The 26,077-nt window shown below is 29.8% G+C and overlaps 2 protein-coding genes across 4 annotated transcripts in view; both read right to left on the reverse strand.

The window, feature by feature from the left end:
• Positions 1–20,581, reverse strand: part of fnbp1a (formin binding protein 1a) — a 110,352-nt gene extending 89,771 nt beyond the window's left edge. For 2 of the 3 annotated variants that reach the window (XR_006098069.1, XM_042420732.1), the window contains exon 1: positions 20,207–20,580. Coding sequence is in view for 2 of the 3 variants with exons in the window: in XM_042420732.1 (XP_042276666.1) it covers positions 20,207–20,236 (30 nt within the window). In the remaining variant the exon portion in view is untranslated. Of the gene's footprint in view, positions 1–20,206 lie in introns of all 3 variants that reach the window. The other variant, XM_042420733.1, reaches the window with a different exon arrangement.
• Positions 20,582–24,528: 3,947 nt separating this feature from the next.
• med27 (mediator complex subunit 27) overlaps positions 24,529–26,077 on the reverse strand; it is an 11,198-nt gene continuing 9,649 nt past the window's right edge. The window contains exons 5-8 of the mRNA XM_042420737.1: positions 25,115–25,222; positions 24,994–25,035; positions 24,839–24,916; positions 24,529–24,749 (exon numbers count right to left, since the gene is read on the reverse strand). Coding sequence (XP_042276671.1) covers positions 24,615–24,749; positions 24,839–24,916; positions 24,994–25,035; positions 25,115–25,222 — 363 coding nt within the window. The 3' untranslated portion in view covers positions 24,529–24,614. The remainder of the gene's footprint in view (positions 24,750–24,838; positions 24,917–24,993; positions 25,036–25,114; positions 25,223–26,077) is intronic.

Below are 26,077 nucleotides of genomic sequence, written 5' to 3' on the forward strand. Positions count from 1 at the left end.
CAGTAAATAAAAGACAATGTAAATCCATAAACAAATGATGATGTAACTCAGTAAAGAAATGATAATGTAACTCAGTAAGTGAATGATGATGTAACTCCGTAAATAAATGATAATGTAACTCAGTAAATAAATGTTAATGTAAATCAGTAAATGAATAAAAATGTAACTAAGTAAATGAACGATAATGTAACTCCATGAATAAATGATAATGTAACTCAGTACATGAATGATAATGTAACTCAGTACATGAATGATAATGTAACTCAGTAAATGAATAATAATGTAACTCAGTAAATTAATGATAATATAACTCAATAAATACATGATGATGTAACTCCGTAAAGAAATGATGATCTAAATCCATCAATAAATGATAATGTAACTCAGTAAATAATTGAAAGTGTAACTAAGTAAAAAAATGATAATGTAACTAAGTAAAAAAATGATAATGTAACTCAGTAAATGAATGATAATGTAACTCAGTAAATGAATAATAATGTAACGCAGTAAATAAATGATAATGTGACTCAGTAAATAAATGATAATGTAACTCAGTAAATGAATAATAATGTAACTCAGTAAATGAATGATAATGTAACTCAGTAAATGAATAATAATGTAACTCAGTAAATAAATGTTAATGTAACTCAGTAAATGAATAATAATGTAACGCGGTAAATAAATGATAATGTGACTCAGTAAATAAATGATAATGTAACTCAGTAAATGAATAATGATGTAACTCAGTAAATAAATGATAATGTACCTCCGTAACTACATCATAATGTAAATCTCTAAATAAATGATGATGTAACTCCGTAAAGAAATAATAATGTAACTCAGAAAGTGAATGATGATGTAACTCAGTAAATGAATAATGATGTAACCCAGTAAATGAATAATGATGTAACTCAGTAAATGAATGATAATGTAACTCAGTAAATAAATGATAATGTAACTCAGTAAATGAATGATGATGTAAATCCATCAATGAATGATAATGTAACTCAATAAATAAATGATAATGTAACTCAGTAAGTAAATGATAATGCAACTCAGTAAGTAAATGATAATGCAACTCAGAAAGTAAATGATAATGTAACTCAGTAAGTAAATGATAATGCAACTCAGTAAGTAAATGATAATGTAACTCAGTAAGTAAATGATAATGCAACTCAGTAAGTAAATGATAATGTAACTCAGTAAGTAAATGATAATGCAACTCAGTAAATGAATAATAATGTAACTCAGTAAATTAATGATAATGTAACTCAATAAATAAATGATAATGTAACTAAGTAAGTAAATGATAATGTAACTCAGTAAGTAAAGGATAATGCAACTCAGTAAGTAAATGATAATGTGACTCAGTAAAGGAATGATAATGTAACGCAGTAAATAAATGATAATGTAACTCAGTAAATAAATGATAATGTAACTCAGTAAAGGAATAATGATGTAACTCAGTAAATTAATGATAATGTAACTCCGTAACTAAATCATAATGTAAATCTCTAAATAAATGATAATGTAACTCAGTAAGTGAATGATAATGTAACTCCGTGAATAAATGATAATGTAACTCAGTAAATAAATGTTAATGTAAATCAGTAAATGAATAAATATGTAACTAAGTAAATGAACGATAATGTAACTCCATGAATAAATGATAATGTAACTCAGTAAAGAAATGATAATGTAACTCAGTAAGTGAATGATGATGTAACTCCGTAAATAAATGATAATGTAACTCCGTAAGTGAATGATGATGTAACTCTGTAAATAAATGATGATGTAACTCAGTAAATAAATGATAATGTAAATCTGTGAATAAATTATAATGTAACCCAGTAAATGAATGATAATGTAACTCCGTGAATAAATGATAATGTAACTCAGGACATAAATGATAATGTAACTCAGTAAATAAATGATGCTTTAAAACCGTAAGTAAATGATAATGTAACTCAGTAAATGAATGATAATGTAAATCTGTGAATAAATTATAATGTAACCCAGTAAATGAATGATAATGTAACTCCGTGAATAAATGATAATTTAACTCAGGACATAAATGATAATGTAACTCCGTGAATAAATGATGATTTAACTCAGGACATAAATGATAATGTAACTCCGTGAATAAATGATAATTTAACTCAGGACATAAATGATAATGTAACTCCGTAAATAAATGATGATTTAAAACCGTAAGTAAACGACAATGTAACTCAGTAAATGAATGATAATGTAACTCCGTGAATAAATGATAATGTAACTCAGTAAATAAATGATAATGTAACTCAGTAAATGAATGATAATGTAACTCAGTAAATGAATGATAATGTAACTCAGTAAATGAATGATGATGTAAATCCATCAATGAATGATAATGTAACACAATAAATAAATGATAATGTAACTCAGTAAGTAAATGATAATGCAACTCAGTAAGTAAATGATAATGTAACTCAGTAAATGAATAATAATGTAAATCAGTAAATGAATAATAATGTAACTCAGTAAATGAATGTTAATGTAACTCAATAAATGAATGTTAATGTAACTCAGTAAATGAATAATAATGTAACTCAGTAAATAAATGATAATGTGACTCAGTAAAGGAATGATAATGTAACGCAGTAAATAAATGATAATGTAACTCAGTACATGAATGATAATGTAACTCTGTAAATAAATGATGATTTAAAACCGTACATAAATGATAATGTAACTCAATGAATAAATGATAATGTAACTCAGTAAGTGAATCATAATGTAACGCAGTAAATGAATAATAATGTAACTCAGTAAAGGAATGATAATGTAACTCAGTAAATGAATCATAATGTAACTAAGTAAATGAATAATAATGTAACTCAGTAAATGAATGAAAATGTAACTCAGTAAATAAATGATAATGTAACTCAGTAAATGAATCATAATGTAACGCAGTAAATGAATAATAATGTAACTCAGTAAATGAATGAAAATGTAACTCAGTAAATAAATGATAATGTGACTCAGTAAAGGAATGATAATGTAACGCAGTAAATAAATGATAATGTAACTCAGTAAATGAATAATAATGTAACGCAATAAATAAATGTTAATGTAACTCAGTAAATAAATGATAATGTAACTCAGTAAATGAATGATAATGTAACTCAGTAAATGAATGATAATGTAACTCAGTAAATGAATGTTAATGTAACTCAGTAAATGAATAATAATGTAACTCAGTAAATAAATGATAATGTGACTCAGTAAAGGAATGATAATGTAACGCAGTAAATGAATGATAATGTAACTCAGTAAATGAATGATAATGTAACTCAGTAAATGAATAATAATGTAACTCAGTAAATGAATCATAATGTAACTCAGTAAATGAATGTTAATGTAACTCAGTAAATGAATAATAATGTAACTCAGTAAATAAATGATAATGTGACTCAGTAAAGGAATGATAATGTAACGCAGTAAATAAATGATAATGTAACTCCGTGAATAAATGATAATGTAACTCAGTACATGAATGATAATTTAACTATGTAAATAAATGATGATTTAAAACCGTACATAAATGATAATGTAACTCAATGAATAAATGATAATGTAACTCAGTAAGTGAATCATAATGTAACGCAGTAAATGAATAATAATGTAACTCAGTAAAGGAATGATAATGTAACTCAGTAAATGAATCATAATGTAACTAAGTAAATGAATAATAATGTAACTCAGTAAATGAATGATAATGTAACTCAGTAAATGAATCATAATGTAACGCAGTAAATGAATAATAATGTAACTCAGTAAATGAATGAAAATGTAACTCAGTAAATAAATGATAATGTGACTCAGTAAAGGAATGATAATGTAACGCAGTAAATAAATGATAATGTAACTCAGTAAATGAATAATAATGTAACGCAATAAATAAATGTTAATGTAACTCAGTAAATAAATGATAATGTAACTCAGTAAATGAATGATAATGTAACTCAGTAAATGAATGATAATGTAACTCAGTAAATGAATGTTAATGTAACTCAGTAAATGAATAATAATGTAACTCAGTAAATAAATGATAATGTGACTCAGTAAAGGAATGATAATGTAACGCAGTAAATGAATGATAATGTAACTCAGTAAATGAATGATAATGTAACTCAGTAAATGAATAATAATGTAACTCAGTAAATAAATGATAATGTGACTCAGTAAAGGAATGATAATGTAACGCAGTAAATAAATGATAATGTAACTCCGTGAATAAATGATAATGTAACTCAGTACATGAATGATAATGTAACTCTGTAAATAAATGATGATTTAAAACCGTACATAAATGATAATGTAACTCAATGAATAAATGATAATGTAACTCAGTAAGTGAATCATAATGTAACGCAGTAAATGAATAATAATGTAACTCAGTAAAGGAATGATAATGTAACTCAGTAAATGAATCATAATGTAACTAAGTAAATGAATAATAATGTAACTCAGTAAATGAATGATAATGTAACTCAGTAAATGAATCATAATGTAACGCAGTAAATGAATAATAATGTAACTCAGTAAATGAATGAAAATGTAACTCAGTAAATAAATGATAATGTGACTCAGTAAAGGAATGATAATGTAACGCAGTAAATAAATGATAATGTAACTCAGTAAATGAATAATAATGTAACGCAATAAATAAATGTTAATGTAACTCAGTAAATAAATGATAATGTAACTCAGTAAATGAATGATAATGTAACTCAGTAAATGAATGATAATGTAACTCAGTAAATGAATGTTAATGTAACTCAGTAAATGAATAATAATGTAACTCAGTAAATAAATGATAATGTGACTCAGTAAAGGAATGATAATGTAACACAGTAAATGAATGATAATGTAACTCAGTAAATGAATGATAATGTAACTCAGTAAATGAATAATAATGTAACTCAGTAAATGAATAATAATGTAACTCAGTAAATAAATGATAATGTGACTCAGTAAAGGAATGATAATGTAACTCAGTAAATGAATGTTAATGTAACTCAGTAAATGAATAATAATGTAACTCAGTAAATAAATGATAATGTGACTCAGTAAAGGAATGATAATGTAACGCAGTAAATGAATGATAATGTAACTCAGTAAATGAATGATAATGTAACGCAGTAAATGAATGATAATGTAACTCAGTAAATGAATGTTAATGTAACTCAGTAAATGAATGATAATGTAACTCAATGAATAAATGATAATGTAACGCAGTAAATGAACAATAATGTAACACAGTAAATGAATAACAATGTAACTCAGTAAATGAATGATAATGTAACTCAGTAAATGAATAATAATGTAACTCAGTAAATGAATAATAATGTAACTCAGTAAATGAATAATAATGTAACTCAGTAAATGAATAATAATGTAACTCAGTAAATAAATGATAATGTAACTCAGTACATGAATGATAATGTAACTCAATGAATAAATGATAATGTAACTCAGTAAATGAATGGTAATGTAACTCAGTAAATTAATGATAATATAACTCAATAAATAAATGATAATGTAACTCCGTAAATAAATAATGATGTAAATCCATCAATATATGATAATGTAACTCAGTAAATGAATAATGATGTAACTCAGTAAATAAATGATAATGTAACTCCGTAACTACATCATAATGTAAATCTCTAAATAAATGATGATGTAACTCCGTAAATAAATGATAACGTAACTCAGAAAAAAATGATAATGTAACTCAGTAAATAAAAGACAATGTAAATCCATAAACAAATGATGATGTAACTCAGTAAAGAAATGATAATGTAACTCAGTAAGTGAATGATGATGTAACTCAGTAAAGGAATAATGATGTAACTCAGAAAATAAATGATAATGTAACTCAGTAAATGAATAATGATGTAACTCAGTAAATGAATGATAATGTAACTCAGTAAATAAATGATAATGTAACTCAGTAAATGAATAATGATGTAACTCAGTAAATGAATGATAATGTAACTCAGTAAATGAATGATAATGTAACTCAGTAAATGAATAATGATGTAACTCAGTAAATGAATGATAATGTAACTCAGTAAATAAATGATAATGTAACTCAGTAAATGAATGATGATGTAAATCCATCAATGAATGATAATGTAACTCAATAAATAAATGATGATGTAACTCAGTAAGTAAATGATAATGCAACTCAGTAAGTAAATGATAATGTAACTCAGTAAGTAAATGATAATGTAACTCAGTAAATGAATAATAATGTAACTCAGTAAATAAATGATAATGTGACTCAGTAAAGGAATGATAATGTAACGCAGTAAATAAATGATAATGTAACTCAGTAAAAAAAATGAAAATGTAACTCCGTAACTAAATCATAATGTAAATATGTAAATAAATGATAACGTAACTCAGAAAAAAATGATAATGTAACTCAGTACACAAATGATAATGTAACTCTGTAAATAAATGATGATTTAAAACCGTAAATAAATGATAACGTAACTCAATGAATAATTGATAATGTAACTCAGTAAGTGAATAATAATGTAACACAGTAAATGAATGATAATGTAACTCAGTAAAAAAATGATAATGTAATTCAGTAAATGAATGATAACATAAGTCAGTAAATAAATGATAATGTAATTCAGTAAATGAATAATAACATAAGTCAGTAAATAAATGATAACGTAACTCAGTAAATAAATGATAATGTAATTCAGTAAATAAATGATAATGAAATTCAGTAAATGAATGATAATGTAACTCAGTAAATAAATGATAATGTAACTCAGTAAATTTATGATAATGTAATTCAGTAAATAAATGATAATGTAATTCAGTAAAAAAATGATAATGTAACTCAGTAAATAAATGATAACATAAGTCAGTAAATAAATGATAATGTAACTCAATAAATATATGATAATGTAACTCAGTAAATGAATGATAATGTAACTCAGTATATAAATGGTAATGTAACTCAATAAATAAATGATAATGTAACTCAGTAAATGAATGATAATGTAACTCAGTATATAAATGATAATGTAACTCAGTAAATGAATGATAATGTAACTCAGTATATAAATGATAATGTAACTCAGTAAATGAATGATAATGTAACTCAGTATATAAATGGTAATGTAACTCAGTAAATAAATGATAATGTAACTCAGTAAATGAATGATAATGTAACTCAGTATATAAATGGTAATGTAACTCAGTAAATAAATGATAATGTAACTCAGTAAATGAATGATAATGTAACTCAGTATATAAATGATAATGTAACTCAGTAAATAAATGATAATGTAACTCAGGAAATAAATGATAATGTAACTCAGTATATAAATGATAATGTAACTCAGTATATAAATGATAATGTAACTCAGTAAATGAATGATAATGTAACTCAGTATATAAATGATAATGTAACTCAGTAAATAAATGATAATGTAACTCAGTATATAAATGGTAATGTAACTCAGTAAATAAATGATAATGTAACTCAGTAAATGAATGATAATGTAACTCAGTATATAAATGATAATGTAACTCAGTATATAAATGATAATGTAACTCAGTAAATGAATGATAATGTAACTCAGTATATAAATGATAATGTAACTCAGTATATAAATGATAATGTAACTCAGTAAATAAGTGATAATGTAACTCAGTATATAAATGATAATGTAACTCAGTATATAAATGATAATGTAACTCAGTAAATAAGTGATAATGTAACTCAGTATATAAATGATAATGTAACTCAGTAAATAAGTGATAATGTAACTCAGTAAAAAAATGATAATGTAATTCAGTAAATGAATAATAACATAAGTCAGTAAATAAATGATAACGTAACTCAGTAAATAAATGATAATGTAATTCAGTAAATAAATGATAATGTAATTCAGTAAATAAATGATAATGTAACTCAGTAAATTTATGATAATGTAATTCAGTAAATAAATGATAATGTAATTCAGTAAATAAATGATAATGTAATTCAGTAAATAAATGATAATGTAACTCAGTAAATAAGTGATAATGTAATTCAGTAAATAAATGATAATGTAACTCAGTAAATAAATGATAACATAAGTCAGTAAATAAATGATAATGTAACTCAGTAAATAAATGATAATGTAATTCAGTAAATAAATGATAATGTAACTCAGTAAATAAATGATAATGTAACTCAGTAAATGAATGATAATGTAATTCAGTATATAAATGATAATGTAACTCAGTAAATAAATGATAATGTAACTCAGTAAATGAATGATAATGTAACGCAGTAACTAAATCATAATGTAAATCTCAGTAAATAAGTGATAATGTAACTCAGTAAAAAAATGATAATGTAACTCAGTAAATGAATGATAATGTAATTCAGTAAATGAATGATAATGTAATTCAGTAAATGAATGATAATGTAACTCAGTAAATAAATGATAATGTAACTCAGTAAATGAATGATAATGTAACTCAGTATATAAATGGTAATGTAACTCAGTAAATAAATGATAATGTAACTCAGTAAATGAATGATAATGTAACTCAGTATATAAATGATAATGTAACTCAGTAAATAAATGATAATGTAACTCAGGAAATAAATGATAATGTAACTCAGTATATAAATGATAATGTAACTCAGTATATAAATGATAATGTAACTCAGTAAATGAATGATAATGTAACTCAGTATATAAATGATAATGTAACTCAGTAAATAAATGATAATGTAACTCAGTATATAAATGGTAATGTAACTCAGTAAATAAATGATAATGTAACTCAGTAAATGAATGATAATGTAACTCAGTATATAAATGATAATGTAACTCAGTATATAAATGATAATGTAACTCAGTAAATGAATGATAATGTAACTCAGTATATAAATGATAATGTAACTCAGTATATAAATGATAATGTAACTCAGTAAATAAGTGATAATGTAACTCAGTATATAAATGATAATGTAACTCAGTATATAAATGATAATGTAACTCAGTAAATAAGTGATAATGTAACTCAGTATATAAATGATAATGTAACTCAGTATATAAATGATAATGTAACTCAGTAAATGAATGATAATGTAACTCAGTATATAAATGATAATGTAACTCAGTAAATGAATGATAATGTAACTCAGTATATAAATGGTAATGTAACTCAGTAAATAAATGATAATGTAACTCAGTAAATGAATGATAATGTAACTCAGTATATAAATGATAATGTAACTCAGTATATAAATGATAATGTAACTCAGTAAATGAATGATAATGTAACTCAGTATATAAATGATAATGTAACTCAGTATATAAATGATAATGTAACTCAGTAAATAAGTGATAATGTAACTCAGTATATAAATGATAATGTAACTCAGTATATAAATGATAATGTAACTCAGTAAATAAGTGATAATGTAACTCAGTATATAAATGATAATGTAACTCAGTAAATAAGTGATAATGTAACTCAGTAAAAAAATGATAATGTAATTCAGTAAATGAATAATAACATAAGTCAGTAAATAAATGATAACGTAACTCAGTAAATAAATGATAATGTAATTCAGTAAATAAATGATAATGTAATTCAGTAAATAAATGATAATGTAACTCAGTAAATTTATGATAATGTAATTCAGTAAATAAATGATAATGTAATTCAGTAAATAAATGATAATGTAATTCAGTAAATAAATGATAATGTAACTCAGTAAATAAGTGATAATGTAATTCAGTAAATAAATGATAATGTAACTCAGTAAATAAATGATAACATAAGTCAGTAAATAAATGATAATGTAACTCAGTAAATAAATGATAATGTAATTCAGTAAATAAATGATAATGTAACTCAGTAAATAAATGATAATGTAACTCAGTAAATGAATGATAATGTAATTCAGTATATAAATGATAATGTAACTCAGTAAATAAATGATAATGTAACTCAGTAAATGAATAATAATGTAACGCAGTAACTAAATCATAATGTAAATCTCAGTAAATAAGTGATAATGTAACTCAGTAAAAAAATGATAATGTAACTCAGTAAATGAATGATAATGTAATTCAGTAAATGAATGATAATGTAATTCAGTAAATGAATGATAATGTAACTCAGTAAATAAATGATAATGTAACTCAGTAAATGAATGATAATGTAACTCAGTATATAAATGATAATGTAACTCTAAAAAAATGATAATGTAATTCAGTAAATGAATAATAACATAAGTCAGTAAATAAATGATAATGTAATTCAGTAAATAAATGATAATGTAATTCAGTAAATAAATGATAATGTAACTTAGTAAATAAATGATAATGTAACTCAGTAAATAAATGATAATGTAACTCAGTAAATGAATGATAATGTAATTCAGTAAATGAATGATAATGTAATTCAGTAAATGAATGATAATGTAACTCAGTAAATAAATGATAATGTGACTCAGTAAAGGAATGATAATGTAACGCAGTAAATAAATGATAATGTAACTCAGTACATGAATGATAATGTAACTCTGTAAATAAATGATGATTTAAAACCGTAAATAAATGATAATGTAACTCAATGAATAAATGATAATGTAACACAGTAAATGAACAATAATGTAACGCAGTAAATGAATAATAATGTAACTCAGTAAATGAATGATAATGTAACTCAGTAAATGAATAATAATGTAACTCAGTAAATGAATGATAATGTAACTCAGTAAATGAATGTTAATGTAACTCAGTAAATGAATAATAATGTAACTCAGTAAATGAATGATAATGTGACTCAATGAATAAATGATAATGTAACTCAGTACATGAATGATAATGTAACTCTGTAAATAAATGATGATTTAAAACCGTAAATAAATGATAATGTAACTCAGTAAATGAATGATAATGTAACTCAGTAAATGAATGATGATGTAACTCAGTAAATAAATGATAATGTAACTCAGTAAATGAATAATAATGTAACTCAGTAAATGAATGATAATGTAACTCAGTAAATGAATAATAATGTAACTCAGTAAATAAATGTTAATGTAACTCAGTAAATGAATAATAATGTAACGCGGTAAATAAATGATAATGTGACTCAGTAAATAAATGATAATGTAACTCAGTAAATGAATAATAATGTAACTCAGTAAATAAATGATAATGTGACTCAGTAAAGGAATGATAATGTAACGCAGTAAATAAATGATAACGTAACTCAGAAAAAAATGATAATGTAACTCAGTACACAAATGATAATGTAACTCTGTAAATAAATGATGATTTAAAACCGTAAATAAATGATAATGTAACTCAATGAATAATTGATAATGTAACTCAGTAAGTGAATAATAATGTAACGCAGTAAATGAATGATAATGTAACTCAGTAAAAAAATGATAATGTAATTCAGTAAATGAATCATAACATAAGTCAGTAAATAAATGATAATGTAATTCAGTAAATGAATAATAACATAAGTCAGTAAATAAATGATAACGTAACTCAGTAAATAAATGATAATGTAATTCAGTAAATAAATGATAATGAAATTCAGTAAATGAATGATAATGTAACTCAGTAAATAAATGATAATGTAACTCAGTAAATGAATGATAATGTAACTCAGTATATAAATGGTAATGTAACTCAATAAATAAATGATAATGTAACTCAGTAAATGAATGATAATGTAACTCAGTATATAAATGATAATGTAACTCAGTAAATGAATGATAATGTAACTCAGTATATAAATGATAATGTAACTCAGTAAATGAATGATAATGTAACTCAGTATATAAATGGTAATGTAACTCAGTAAATAAATGATAATGTAACTCAGTAAATGAATGATAATGTAACTCAGTATATAAATGGTAATGTAACTCAGTAAATAAATGATAATGTAACTCAGTAAATGAATGATAATGTAACTCAGTATATAAATGATAATGTAACTCAGTAAATAAATGATAATGTAACTCAGTATATAAATGATAATGTAACTCAGTATATAAATGATAATGTAACTCAGTAAATGAATGATAATGTAACTCAGTATATAAATGATAATGTAACTCAGTAAATAAATGATAATGTAACTCAGTATATAAATGGTAATGTAACTCAGTAAATAAATGATAATGTAACTCAGTAAATGAATGATAATGTAACTCAGTATATAAATGATAATGTAACTCAGTAAATGAATGATAATGTAACTCAGTATATAAATGATAATGTAACTCAGTATATAAATGATAATGTAACTCAGTATATAAATGATAATGTAACTCAGTAAATAAGTGATAATGTAACTCAGTATATAAATGATAATGTAACTCAGTAAATGAATAATAATGTAACTCAGTAAATAAATGATAATGTGACTCAGTAAATAAATGATAATGTAACTCAGTAAATGAATAATAATGTAACTCAGTAAATAAATGATAATGTGACTCAGTAAAGGAATGATAATGTAACGCAGTAAATAAATGATAATGTAACTCAGTAAAAAAAATGAAAATGTAACTCCGTAACTAAATCATAATGTAAATATGTAAATAAATGATAACGTAACTCAGAAAAAAATGATAATGTAACTCAGTACACAAATGATAATGTAACTCTGTAAATAAATGATGATTTAAAACCGTAAATAAATGATAATGTAACTCAATGAATAATTGATAATGTAACTCAGTAAGTGAATAATAATGTAACGCAGTAAATGAATGATAATGTAACTCAGTAAAAAAATGATAATGTAATTCAGTAAATGAATGATAACATAAGTCAGTAAATAAATGATAATGTAATTCAGTAAATGAATAATAACATAAGTCAGTAAATAAATGATAACGTAACTCAGTAAATAAATGATAATGTAATTCAGTAAATAAATGATAACATAAGTCAGTAAATAAATGATAATGTAATTCAGTAAATGAATAATAACATAAGTCAGTAAATAAATGATAACGTAACTCAGTAAATAAATGATAATGTAATTCAGTAAATAAATGATAATGAAATTCAGTAAATGAATGATAATGTAACTCAGTAAATAAATGATAATGTAACTCAGTAAATGAATGATAATGTAACTCAGTATATAAATGGTAATGTAACTCAATAAATAAATGATAATGTAACTCAGTAAATGAATGATAATGTAACTCAGTATATAAATGATAATGTAACTCAGTAAATGAATGATAATGTAACTCAGTATATAAATGATAATGTAACTCAGTAAATGAATAATAATGTAACTCAGTAAATAAATGTTAATGTAACTCAGTAAATGAATAATAATGTAACGCGGTAAATAAATGATAATGTGACTCAGTAAATAAATGATAATGTAACTCAGTAAATGAATAATAATGTAACTCAGTAAATAAATGATAATGTGACTCAGTAAAGGAATGATAATGTAACGCAGTAAATAAATGATAATGTAACTCAGTAAAAAAAATGAAAATGTAACTCCGTAACTAAATCATAATGTAAATATGTAAATAAATGATAACGTAACTCAGAAAAAAATGATAATGTAACTCAGTACACAAATGATAATGTAACTCTGTAAATAAATGATGATTTAAAACCGTAAATAAATGATAATGTAACTCAATGAATAATTGATAATGTAACTCAGTAAGTGAATAATAATGTAACGCAGTAAATGAATGATAATGTAACTCAGTAAAAAAATGATAATGTAATTCAGTAAATGAATCATAACATAAGTCAGTAAATAAATGATAATGTAATTCAGTAAATGAATAATAACATAAGTCAGTAAATAAATGATAACGTAACTCAGTAAATAAATGATAATGTAATTCAGTAAATAAATGATAATGAAATTCAGTAAATGAATGATAATGTAACTCAGTAAATAAATGATAATGTAACTCAGTAAATGAATGATAATGTAACTCAGTATATAAATGGTAATGTAACTCAATAAATAAATGATAATGTAACTCAGTAAATGAATGATAATGTAACTCAGTATATAAATGATAATGTAACTCAGTAAATGAATGATAATGTAACTCAGTATATAAATGATAATGTAACTCAGTAAATGAATGATAATGTAACTCAGTATATAAATGGTAATGTAACTCAGTAAATAAATGATAATGTAACTCAGTAAATGAATGATAATGTAACTCAGTATATAAATGGTAATGTAACTCAGTAAATAAATGATAATGTAACTCAGTAAATGAATGATAATGTAACTCAGTATATAAATGATAATGTAACTCAGTAAATAAATGATAATGTAACTCAGTATATAAATGATAATGTAACTCAGTATATAAATGATAATGTAACTCAGTAAATGAATGATAATGTAACTCAGTATATAAATGATAATGTAACTCAGTAAATGAATGATAATGTAACTCAGTATATAAATGATAATGTAACTCAGTAAATGAATGATAATGTAACTCAGTATATAAATGATAATGTAACTCAGTATATAAATGATAATGTAACTCAGTATATAAATGATAATGTAACTCAGTAAATAAGTGATAATGTAACTCAGTATATAAATGATAATGTAACTCAGTAAATGAATAATAATGTAACTCAGTAAATAAATGATAATGTGACTCAGTAAATAAATGATAATGTAACTCAGTAAATGAATAATAATGTAACTCAGTAAATAAATGATAATGTGACTCAGTAAAGGAATGATAATGTAACGCAGTAAATAAATGATAATGTAACTCAGTAAAAAAAATGAAAATGTAACTCCGTAACTAAATCATAATGTAAATATGTAAATAAATGATAACGTAACTCAGAAAAAAATGATAATGTAACTCAGTACACAAATGATAATGTAACTCTGTAAATAAATGATGATTTAAAACCGTAAATAAATGATAATGTAACTCAATGAATAATTGATAATGTAACTCAGTAAGTGAATAATAATGTAACGCAGTAAATGAATGATAATGTAACTCAGTAAAAAAATGATAATGTAATTCAGTAAATGAATGATAACATAAGTCAGTAAATAAATGATAATGTAATTCAGTAAATGAATAATAACATAAGTCAGTAAATAAATGATAACGTAACTCAGTAAATAAATGATAATGTAATTCAGTAAATAAATGATAATGAAATTCAGTAAATGAATGATAATGTAACTCAGTAAATAAATGATAATGTAACTCAGTAAATGAATGATAATGTAACTCAGTATATAAATGGTAATGTAACTCAATAAATAAATGATAATGTAACTCAGTAAATGAATGATAATGTAACTCAGTATATAAATGATAATGTAACTCAGTAAATGAATGATAATGTAACTCAGTATATAAATGGTAATGTAACTCAGTAAATGAATGATAATGTAACTCAGTATATAAATGATAATGTAACTCAGTATATAAATGGTAATGTAACTCAGTAAATGAATGATAATGTAACTCAGTAAATGAATGATAATGTAACTCAGTATATAAATGGTAATGTAACTCAGTAAATAAATGATAATGTAACTCAGTAAATGAATGATAATGTAACTCAGTATATAAATGGTAATGTAACTCAGTAAATAAATGATAATGTAACTCAGTAAATGAATGATAATGTAACTCAGTATATAAATGATAATGTAACTCAGTAAATAAATGATAATGTAACTCAGTATATAAATGATAATGTAACTCAGTAAATGAATGATAATGTAACTCAGTATATAAATGATAATGTAACTCAGTAAATAAATGATAATGTAACTCAGTATATAAATGGTAATGTAACTCAGTAAATAAATGATAATGTAACTCAGTAAATGAATGATAATGTAACTCAGTATATAAATGATAATGTAACTCAGTAAATGAATGATAATGTAACTCAGTATATAAATGATAATGTAACTCAGTATATAAATGATAATGTAACTCAGTATATAAATGATAATGTAACTCAGTAAATAAGTGATAATGTAACTCAGTATATAAATGATAATGTAACTCAGTATATAAATGATAATGTAACTCAGTAAATAAGTGATAATGTAACTCAGTATATAAATGATAATGTAACTCAGTAAATAAGTGATAATGTAACTCAGTAAAAAAATGATAATGTAATTCAGTAAATGAATAATAACATAAGTCAGTAAATAAATGATAACGTAACTCAGTAAATAAATGATAACGTAATTCAGTAAATAAATGATAATGTAATTCAGTAAATAAATGATAATGTAACTCAGTAAATAAATGATAATGTAACTCAGTAAATTTATGATAATGTAATTCAGTAAATAAATGATAATGTAATTCAGTAAATAAATGATAATGTAATTCAGTAAATAAATGATAATGTAACTCAGTAAATAAGTGATAATGTAATTCAGTAAATAAATGATAATGTAACTCAGTAAATAAATGATAACATAAGTCAGTAAATAAATGATAATGTAACTCAGTAAATAAATGATAATGTAATTCAGTAAATAAATGATAATGTAACTCAGTAAATAAATGATAATGTAACTCAGTAAATAAATGATAATGTAACTCAGTAAATGAATGATAATGTAATTCAGTATATAAATGATAATGTAACTCAGTAAATAAATGATAATGTAACTCAGTAAATAAATGATAATGTAACTCAGTAAATAAATGATAATGTAACTCAGTAAATTTATGATAATGTAATTCAGTAAATAAATGATAATGTAATTCAGTAAATAAATGATAATGTAATTCAGTAAATAAATGATAATGTAACTCAGTAAATAAGTGATAATGTAATTCAGTAAATAAATGATAATGTAATTCAGTATATAAATGATAATGTAACTCAGTAAATAAATGATAATGTAACTCAGTAAATGAATAATAATGTAACGCAGTAACTAAATCATAATGTAAATCTCAGTAAATAAGTGATAATGTAACTCAGTAAAAAAATGATAATGTAACTCAGTAAATGAATAATAATGTAATTCAGTAAATGAATGATAATGTAACTCAGTAAATAAATGATAATGTAACTCAGTAAATGAATGATAATGTAATTCAGTAAATGAATGATAATGTAACTCAGTAAATAAATGATAATGTAACTCAGTAAATAAATGATAATGTAACTCAGTAAATGAATGATAATGTAACTCAGTAAATAAATGATAATGTAACTCAGTAAATGAATGATAATGTAACTCAGTAAATAAATTATAATGTAACTCAGTAAATGAATGATAATGTAACTCAGTATATAAATGATAATGTAACTCTAAAAAAATGATAATGTAATTCAGTAAATGAATAATAACATAAGTCAGTAAATAAATGATAATGTAATTCAGTAAATAAATGATAATGTAATTCAGTAAATAAATGATAATGTAACTCAGTAAATAAATGATAATGTAACTCAGTAAATAAATGATAATGTAACTCAGTAAAAAAAATGATAATGTAACTCAGTAAATGAATGATAATGTAATTCAGTAAATGAATGATAATGTAACTCAGTAAATAAATGATAATGTAATTCAGTAAATGAATGATAATGTAACTCAGTAAATAAATGATAATGTAACTCAGTAAATAAATGATAATGTAACTCAGTAAATAAATGATAATGTAACTCAGTAAAGGAATGATGATGTAACTCGGTAATATTTGAAGTGTGAGCTACATGAATGACTTGTGCTCAATTCTGCATCTTGTTGTCTGAGCTTTCAGAAACTGATCTGGACTCTTTCAGACTGACAGGCCCCGTTAACACCTGGTATTAACATCTGTCTCAGGTGATCTGATCACAGGTGGACAGCTCTCAGCACAGGTGTGCATGCACCCAAGACGCATTTAGGACGAATTGAGATCTGATCACTCAGAACACATTCGGAGGTGGTCTGAGCCGCATGTGACCACATTTGTTTAGCAGTGTAAACGCAATGCATCCTGGGCCACATTGAAGGACCGCCTACTCAGCTGACGTCCTCTAGTTTCCGGCAGACGAGGCATCAACTTGTTTCATAACAGGATAAACAAATGCATTATATTGGTTTTCATGTGAAATTAAAACGTAATCCACCAACAGCTGACCTGTTACTGATCCTGTCGACGTGTCGGAGATTTAAATAATCAGTGAAGTTATGCTGCTGTGTGTCATGTGTAAATGCGCACAACGTGTCTAAATGTAATAACTCTGTATATGTGTCTATATTCCGATGCAACGCTAGAGCAAATAGGACGGGCATTTGATGTTCTCGAGGGGGCACAATGCACGTATATTTGTTTATCCTGTTATCAAATGAGTTGAACACCGTTTTGGATGGAGGGTACACAGACCCCCGGCCCTCCTGCTGGTTAATAATGAATGAATTTGGTGTTTGCAAACTGTAATGATGTGTGCTTATTCGCATATAAAGCGGGGAAGTGAGATCCAATCACAAGTGGTCACTCAGGACGCATGTGGAGACGAATGTTAACGCCAGGTGTAAACAGAGCCGCACTGACACAAGACAGAAGAGTCAGTTTGTTTTTCCTGTTCTGGAATAAACTGAGAAGTTAATGACCTTTTACACAGAAATGTGTTATGTTAATTTAATTTCTCTCATGCTTACACCCTGCCCCTCATCCTGTCTGATAACAAGCTGCAGGTTCAGTTGATCCAGATTCAGCTGAAGCAGCATGTGGAGCAGCAGGACTGATTGATATGTGTGTGAATGTATTTTATATCTGGTAAAAGCAGAGTCACAGACAGCAGGATGAAGCAGCTGCAGCTGGAGCTACAGAAACAGCAGATACCTCCTCATCATCACCTCTGACCCTCAGCAGTGACCTTCATCAGGCCTGTAGACCTGCTGGTCTGATGGGTCCAGGATGAGGATGAGGATGAGGATAGCACACTGGGTCAGTACATAGTTTCAGTTCAGCTTCATCTGTACTGATGAGTGCTAATAATCTCACTGTGTGGTTGTTGAGATGCAGCCTGACGGTGCGTCTATAACTCTGACATCATCAGATCTGGATCAGCGATGTTATTTTGTGTAGGTTGTTTTTAGTTAAGTAATGTTTAATCTGTGCTGACTGAAGATTCTCTGAAATGCACAATATAACAACTACAAATCAACAAGCTTCCAGCACTGATGTTCACTTCTTTGGACCAGTAAAATATGTAAAGAAGGTCAGCGGATCACAGTCAACCGGAGCTCACAGTACAAATGTCACCTGGTTTAAAGGTTCTGTATGTAAGAATCAGAAATTCCTTCTCATCAGTGACGCCGGTGGCCGTTAAATGAGCTGCAGTCGACGTCCTGCTGAGACGACTGCAGGTGACGTCGTTGAGGAAATAATGTTTTAATGGTGTGTTTTCGTTGTGTGTGAGCGACTTGTCATTGCGGGCAGTTTTGTGGTGAACTGTGTAGCGGTTGATGGAGGCAGCTAGCTGTCTCGTTAGCTGCAGAGCTAATATCTGCAGGGTGTTTCGGTCGGATAGCACCGTTTTTGTTGTGTTGTTGTGTCGCTATGTGTCGTTGTTTGTTGACGTTATCGGGAGACGGGGGAGGACCTCAAACGTCACTTCAGATAGAAATCAGACGACAGGCTGTTACCTGACAACAGGAAGTCGTGAACGTCTCATTCTAGATGTTACATCACTTCCTGTTCACTCACTGACAATAAACAAGATATAGAACCTTTAAATCAATCAGATACAGATTATTGATCAGCTCTTCTGTTCAAATTCTAAAAAGCTGTATTGGTATGAAAGGTAAAGTGATGTCTGTAGCAGAGCCAACTGACATGTTATCGATCACAAAAGAAATGTGATCAGCTGATCAGAAGCAAACAAACCCGTTAAACCGTCCGGTCCGTTAGCGGCCGCGCGCTGCAGCATCATGGAGGACGGAGAGCGCGAGCCGCTGTCGTCACTCACCTTGTTGCTATGGCAGAGCAGACAGGCGCACGAGGGCCGCCGCACACAAATACACACGGCCGGTTACCGGCTTTTAACTGGAGCAGCTGCACCGCTGCCGGTACCCGGTAACCCGGTACCCGGTGACAGCAGGTATGAGCAGGTGTACGTACCCACAGCTCGGTGCCCCAGTTGCAGCTCATGGCTCCGGTCTCCTCCTCGCGCTCCTCCGCTGCGGCTGCTCGCGCTCCGCCTCTCGGTAACGATGCTACAACCACCGCGAGCTGCTGATGCTGCTGCCCGCCGCGCGCATCACCGACACACCGGCGGCCTGTCTGTCTCTGTGTGTGCGCGTGCGTGCGTGCGTGTCTGTTCGGCTGCACATGAGCAGAGGACGCGGATCACGCGCGGCGCGTCTCGGAGGACCCTTTGTCATGAAGAGGAGATGCTGAGAATCAGTGCGTACTGCGCATGCTCAGTGACAGCCCCGCCCTGCCATCCCGCGTCATCAGGATAATAAATATGTTGACCACAGATTGATCAGAGTATTGATCACATGTAGACATGAACGCACGAGGCGCTGTTCTGTCAGCTGTCACCATGAGGAGTGACGTCACGTTTCTCACTGCCCGGGTTGTTTCCTCAATCAATCAATCAATCAATCAATCAAACTTTATTTATAAAGCACCTTTCATACAAGTTAAATGCAATTCAAAGTGCTTTACAGGTGACTTGCAGGTAAATATGGAGACTAATTAACACTAAAATAATTAAAAAGCAAAAGATTTAATCAAGACAATAAAACAATAAAAGTCACGTTAATGAACGATCATAAAATGATAAAATACTAAACAAGATAAATTAATTATAATCAAACAGTAAAATGTAACTAGAATAATGAATGAATAGAGTTTATAATGTTTTAATATTTTCAGGTGGATGATCAGAGATCATGTGACCTTCTGTCAGTCAGCTGATCGTTTCTCTCTGCAGCCTTTAAACAAACACATGTTGTTTATTTTCTGCTTCTGTCAACACAAACAAACAAGTTGAGCTGTAAACTACAAACTGAACAATTAACACAAAAACATTTCAGAGGATTTATGTGTTTTATTATTATATACGTCTTATCATCATTATTATTTATTTAATTTTAATTATATATCATTTATTTTAAATTTAGTTTATTTTTTGAACATTTTTCTGTGTATTTTATTGTGTAGTATTTCATAATTTTATGTTTTTTATTTATTTGCTGTTATTTTGAAGCGTCTCACTTTTCAATTATTTTGGTCTCTGAATCCATTTTAACATCTTATGTTTTGTCAGTCAGTTGTAGCAGTTTGAATCGACATTTGATTAGTTTGAAAGGTGAAATATAAATAAAAGTTGATGCCCGCTGCTTCTGCTGGAGGAACGTTGAGTCTCTGTAGATTAAAGACTTCAGTCTAGATGCTCTATGTGGAAACAGCCCTGACTAACTTCATTCATTATTAATTGAATTATAACTTCTGTTATAATTCAGCACTATATAAATAAAATTGAAACATTTATTATTATTATTATTATTAGATATTTTTTAGTCCTTTTGGTATTTCATCACATACAGCACTCGAAAGACAAACAGACAAATCTGATACAAGAAAAACAAAAACAACAACAAACAACAACAGAGCATCTCAACATAATCAGACATACTATATACATATATACTATCAAAGTGCTCTACATATTTTAAGGTGCAACATCCTCACAAAGATTCAGTTATTTTGTTTCTTACAGTTTATTCAGTGGTACGAATGATGACGGAGCCCTGCAGCATCTGTCTGATGGTAACAACTCCTATAAATAAATAAATAAATAGGTTGATGTGATATGTCTCTAATAATCACCTGCCACTTCCTGTTGGACCTGTTCACCACTCATCTAGTTTGTGGGAGAAATGAGGATGATATGTAAGAACCACAGCGAGAGTTTTTCAGGTCTGAATACCTCAAGTAATTTACTAAATGTTTTAAAACAAATGTTTTCAAGTGAACTGCACAGTAATACAAATTGTTCTGTTGATTTATTCTGGACTGAGATGATGGAGGTACATACCAGGCTCACCAGGTCTTTCTTAGTTATGACCAAGCAGCACCTTATTGCTTGGTCAGTTGCACACAGAGGTCCATGTATCAGGCCTGCAACCCAGTCTCTTCCAGCTGATGTGTTTGAATCCATGGATGGAAAACACGCAGATGAAAGCACCACCAAACACAGGGAGTCACTATTTTAATTACAAAGGAAATCACTCCATTGTGCTTTTGGTTGTCTGCCATGCAGAGTATCTCTTCACCATGGTGGACATCAGTGCAGATGGTTGGGAGAGTGACTGTGGAATTTTCCAGGAGAGCGAATTTGGTTCACGACTTCTGCAGGGAGCCCGAGATCTTCCACCAGCTGCCATCCTGCCTGGCACCAACACCACAACGCCACATGTTCCTGGGGGATGCAGCAGCCCTATCCAGGTAATCTATACTTTGTTTGTACAGTATGACAAAAAACTTAAAAACTGCGGTCTCTGTTTGTAACTGCAATGTGATAATATAATGTGTCCACTTATGTCTTTTGGCTTGCAGGTGTTAACCTTGATGATGGACAGATCTACAGTGACCTCCATCACCAGATGGCATCTCATTCTTCAACCAGCATTTGTCACAAGTCAGCCAACGTGGTTGTGTTGGTCACTCTGGCACGAACAGCACGCCCAAGCTGATCCCACAAGTGTTCAGTGGGGTTGAGGTCAGGACTGCTGGCAGGCCGTTCCATCCTCTCCACTCCCAAATTCTGGAGGTCGTCTCTGATAAACCCCACAAACCGACAAATGCTGGTTGAAGAATGGGACGCCATCCCACAGCAGAGTGTGACCAGGCTGGTGACCAGCATGAGGAGGAGGTGCCAGGCTGTTGTGGCTGTGTATGGTTCTTCCACACGCTACTGAGGCTCCTGTTTGTTAAATGAATCAATTGTTAAATTGCCAATATGTCCTCAAACTTCAATCATCCAGTCCACCAAACACCAAACAAGAGTCAATGGCAGAGCTGTTTGGCATTGCTGCAGCAGGAGCAGCTCCTTGCTCTCTTTCTCCTTCAGCTGCAGGAGCAGCTGCTTGGTCTTTCACACCTCCAGCAGCTGCTGGAGCAGCTCTCTGCTCTCTTGTGTGTCCTGCTCACAGCAGACACACACAGTCTTCTTTACGGCAGAAGAAGCGAGAGCCTGCCTGACTCAGAAACTAAGTTTCCTTGTGCCAGCAGCTAACACACAAGTCTGCTGGCCAGTTTAACAAATACAGGAGCCGCACAATGGAGTTAGCTCGCCGCTAACTCTACACAAAGGAGTGACCTGGGCCCTCTGCACGACTGGAGTGCTGTCTCCCCAGCAACGCCTGCATCTTTCAGCTTCAGAGCCAAAGCCTTCTCAGCCTGACTCACCCACGGATTCACCGGCTACAAAGCAGGACACCACAAAGCATCTCTTCCTTCATGGACTGGTAACAACTGGGCATAGCCTAGCAACACAGTGAAGCATAGTACGGCTAAGCAAGAATGTTTAACTCAAACAATGTACTGTACGTGTATTGATTTGGTTAAGGTTATACATTGAACTGTTGTTGTGATGTCCTTGTTGCCTATAGTCAGGTTACTGCATAGCCACACCGCTAGGTTAATGTAAGCATGCTTAACACATGTTACATCCAGGAACTAGGCCTTGCATGCAACTAACCTCGTTTTAACCTGGCACCTTTAGCCCACACCAGTTGGCCTTGAATAGAGAACCACACAGTTAAGAGGTTAAAACCTAGTTTGGTGAACTTTGGTTCAGGCAGCACATGTGGTTCAAGACACCACATGGTCTGGTCTTTTATCTCTGCAGTTCCCTTTATCAGCCAAAGTGTCGGCATGCCATGTGCTCAGTCACCAGGTGACTGCAGCCATCTTGCTATTGTCTTCCCTACACACACACACACACACACACACACACACACACACACTCACACATTCACACTTGTATATAGGTACACTTAGCTAGATTAGTATTGTGTGTTGCTTTTACCCTTTTGTTAAATAAATGCTTTTGGATATACCTGTTGTCTGTTTTAATGTTGCACAAGAATGAGTTTTGCCAACCTCTGCTCTGTAAAGAACTCCAAATCCTTCAACCATAACTAGCTATTGATATGGTGATTTTGTTTATAGTTATTAAATTAATTATTAATCAAAGTCCCAAATTCATAGATTAGTACACTTTGAGACTGAATTGGCTCTTTTTCCCTGAGTCCAGGGTGGAGCCCCGTTATTATTAATTCTTATTAATAATTTTATTGATTTTTATAATTAACGATTATCTTTGATAATCGTTAATTATTGCTGATAGCCAAACTTGTAGCCACGGCCCGACAATCAATAAAAACATTTACTTCCTTCTTGTGCATGAACACACACACACACACCTGTAAAAAAATGGCAAACTTTATTCAAACAGATAAAAAAAAAAAACAGAGCCTATAAAGTGATGAACAGGTGCGACAGGTGAGTCTGTTCACATGCGACAGGTGTCATGGAACGCCTCCAGGGTCCTAAAGTCCCTCCATGTTGGAGGAAGTCCGTCTTGCAGGAAACGACCGCAGCGCTGACATGAAGACTGGAAGAGTTTAATGTAGCTCCTTAGCCAGGTCTACAGGTGAGACAGGTAAAGAGACAGGTGAGACAGACTGGTAGAGAGACAGGTACAGGTTATTGATCAGTTATTGATCAGTGTCTCACCATGAAGGATCGGACCACAACGTCGGGCATCTGCGGCAGCTGGTAGTGCAGCAGGGCTGTGGTGGCGTGGTCCGTTACCTGGCAACAACACAACTAATCAGAGCACTGCACACCCAGCTCAGGTGTGAAGGTTTTCAGGTGATGATGAGTCTTACCTTCTGAAACACCTGATACTGAGACTTGGTCCAGATGTCCAGCTGAGGATAACAGAGGATACAGGTTACCATAGAAACAAACGACAGGCATCATGGTTACCTGTCAGGTGTGACCTCTGACCTTTCCATCCTCATTGTAAACGTTCTCGTTGAACCCTCGAACAACGGTTCTGTCGATGAACAGAGAACGCATCACAACGATCGCTTTCAACACCTTCCCCAGGGTCACCTGAGAGAGACAAGTGGGACAGAAACACCTGTTACCTGTTGAAACACACCTGCTACCTGCTGAAACACACCTGCTGAAACACACCTGCCACCTGCTGAAACACACCTGCTGAAACACACCTGCTACCTGCTGAAACACACCTGCTGAAACACACCTGCTACCTGCTGAAACACACCTGTTGAAACACACCTGCCACCTGCTGAAACACACCTGCTGAAACACACCTGCCACCTGCTGAAACACACCTGCTGAAACACACCTGCCACCTGCTGAAACACACCTGCTGAAACACACCTGCTGAAACACACCTGCTGAAACACACCTGTTACCTGCTGAAACACACCTGCTGAAACACACCTGCTGAAACACACCTGTTACCTGCTGAAACACACCTGCTGAAACACACCTGCTGAAACACACCTGTTACCTGTTGAAACACACCTGCCACCTGCTGAAACACACCTGCTGAAACACACCTGCTGAAACACACCTGTTGAAACACACCTGTTACCTGCTGAAACACACCTGCCACCTGCTGAAACACACCTGTTACCTGCTGAAACACACCTGCCACCTGCTGAAACACACCTGCTGAAACACACCTGTTGAAACACACCTGCTACCTGCTGAAACACACCTCACACCTGCTGAAACACACCTGTTACCTGCTGAAACACACCTGCTGAAACACACCTGCTGAAACACACCTGTTACCTGTTGAAACACACCTGTTACCTGCTGAAACACACCTGTAACCTGTTGAAACACACCTGTTAAAACACACCTGTTACCTGCTGAAACACACCTGCCACCTGCTGAAACACACCTGCTACCTGCTGAAACACACGTTACCTG

The sequence above is a fragment of the Thunnus maccoyii genome, chromosome 9, assembly GCF_910596095.1.
Source record: "Thunnus maccoyii chromosome 9, fThuMac1.1, whole genome shotgun sequence".
Classification (NCBI taxonomy): domain Eukaryota; kingdom Metazoa; phylum Chordata; class Actinopteri; order Scombriformes; family Scombridae; genus Thunnus; species Thunnus maccoyii.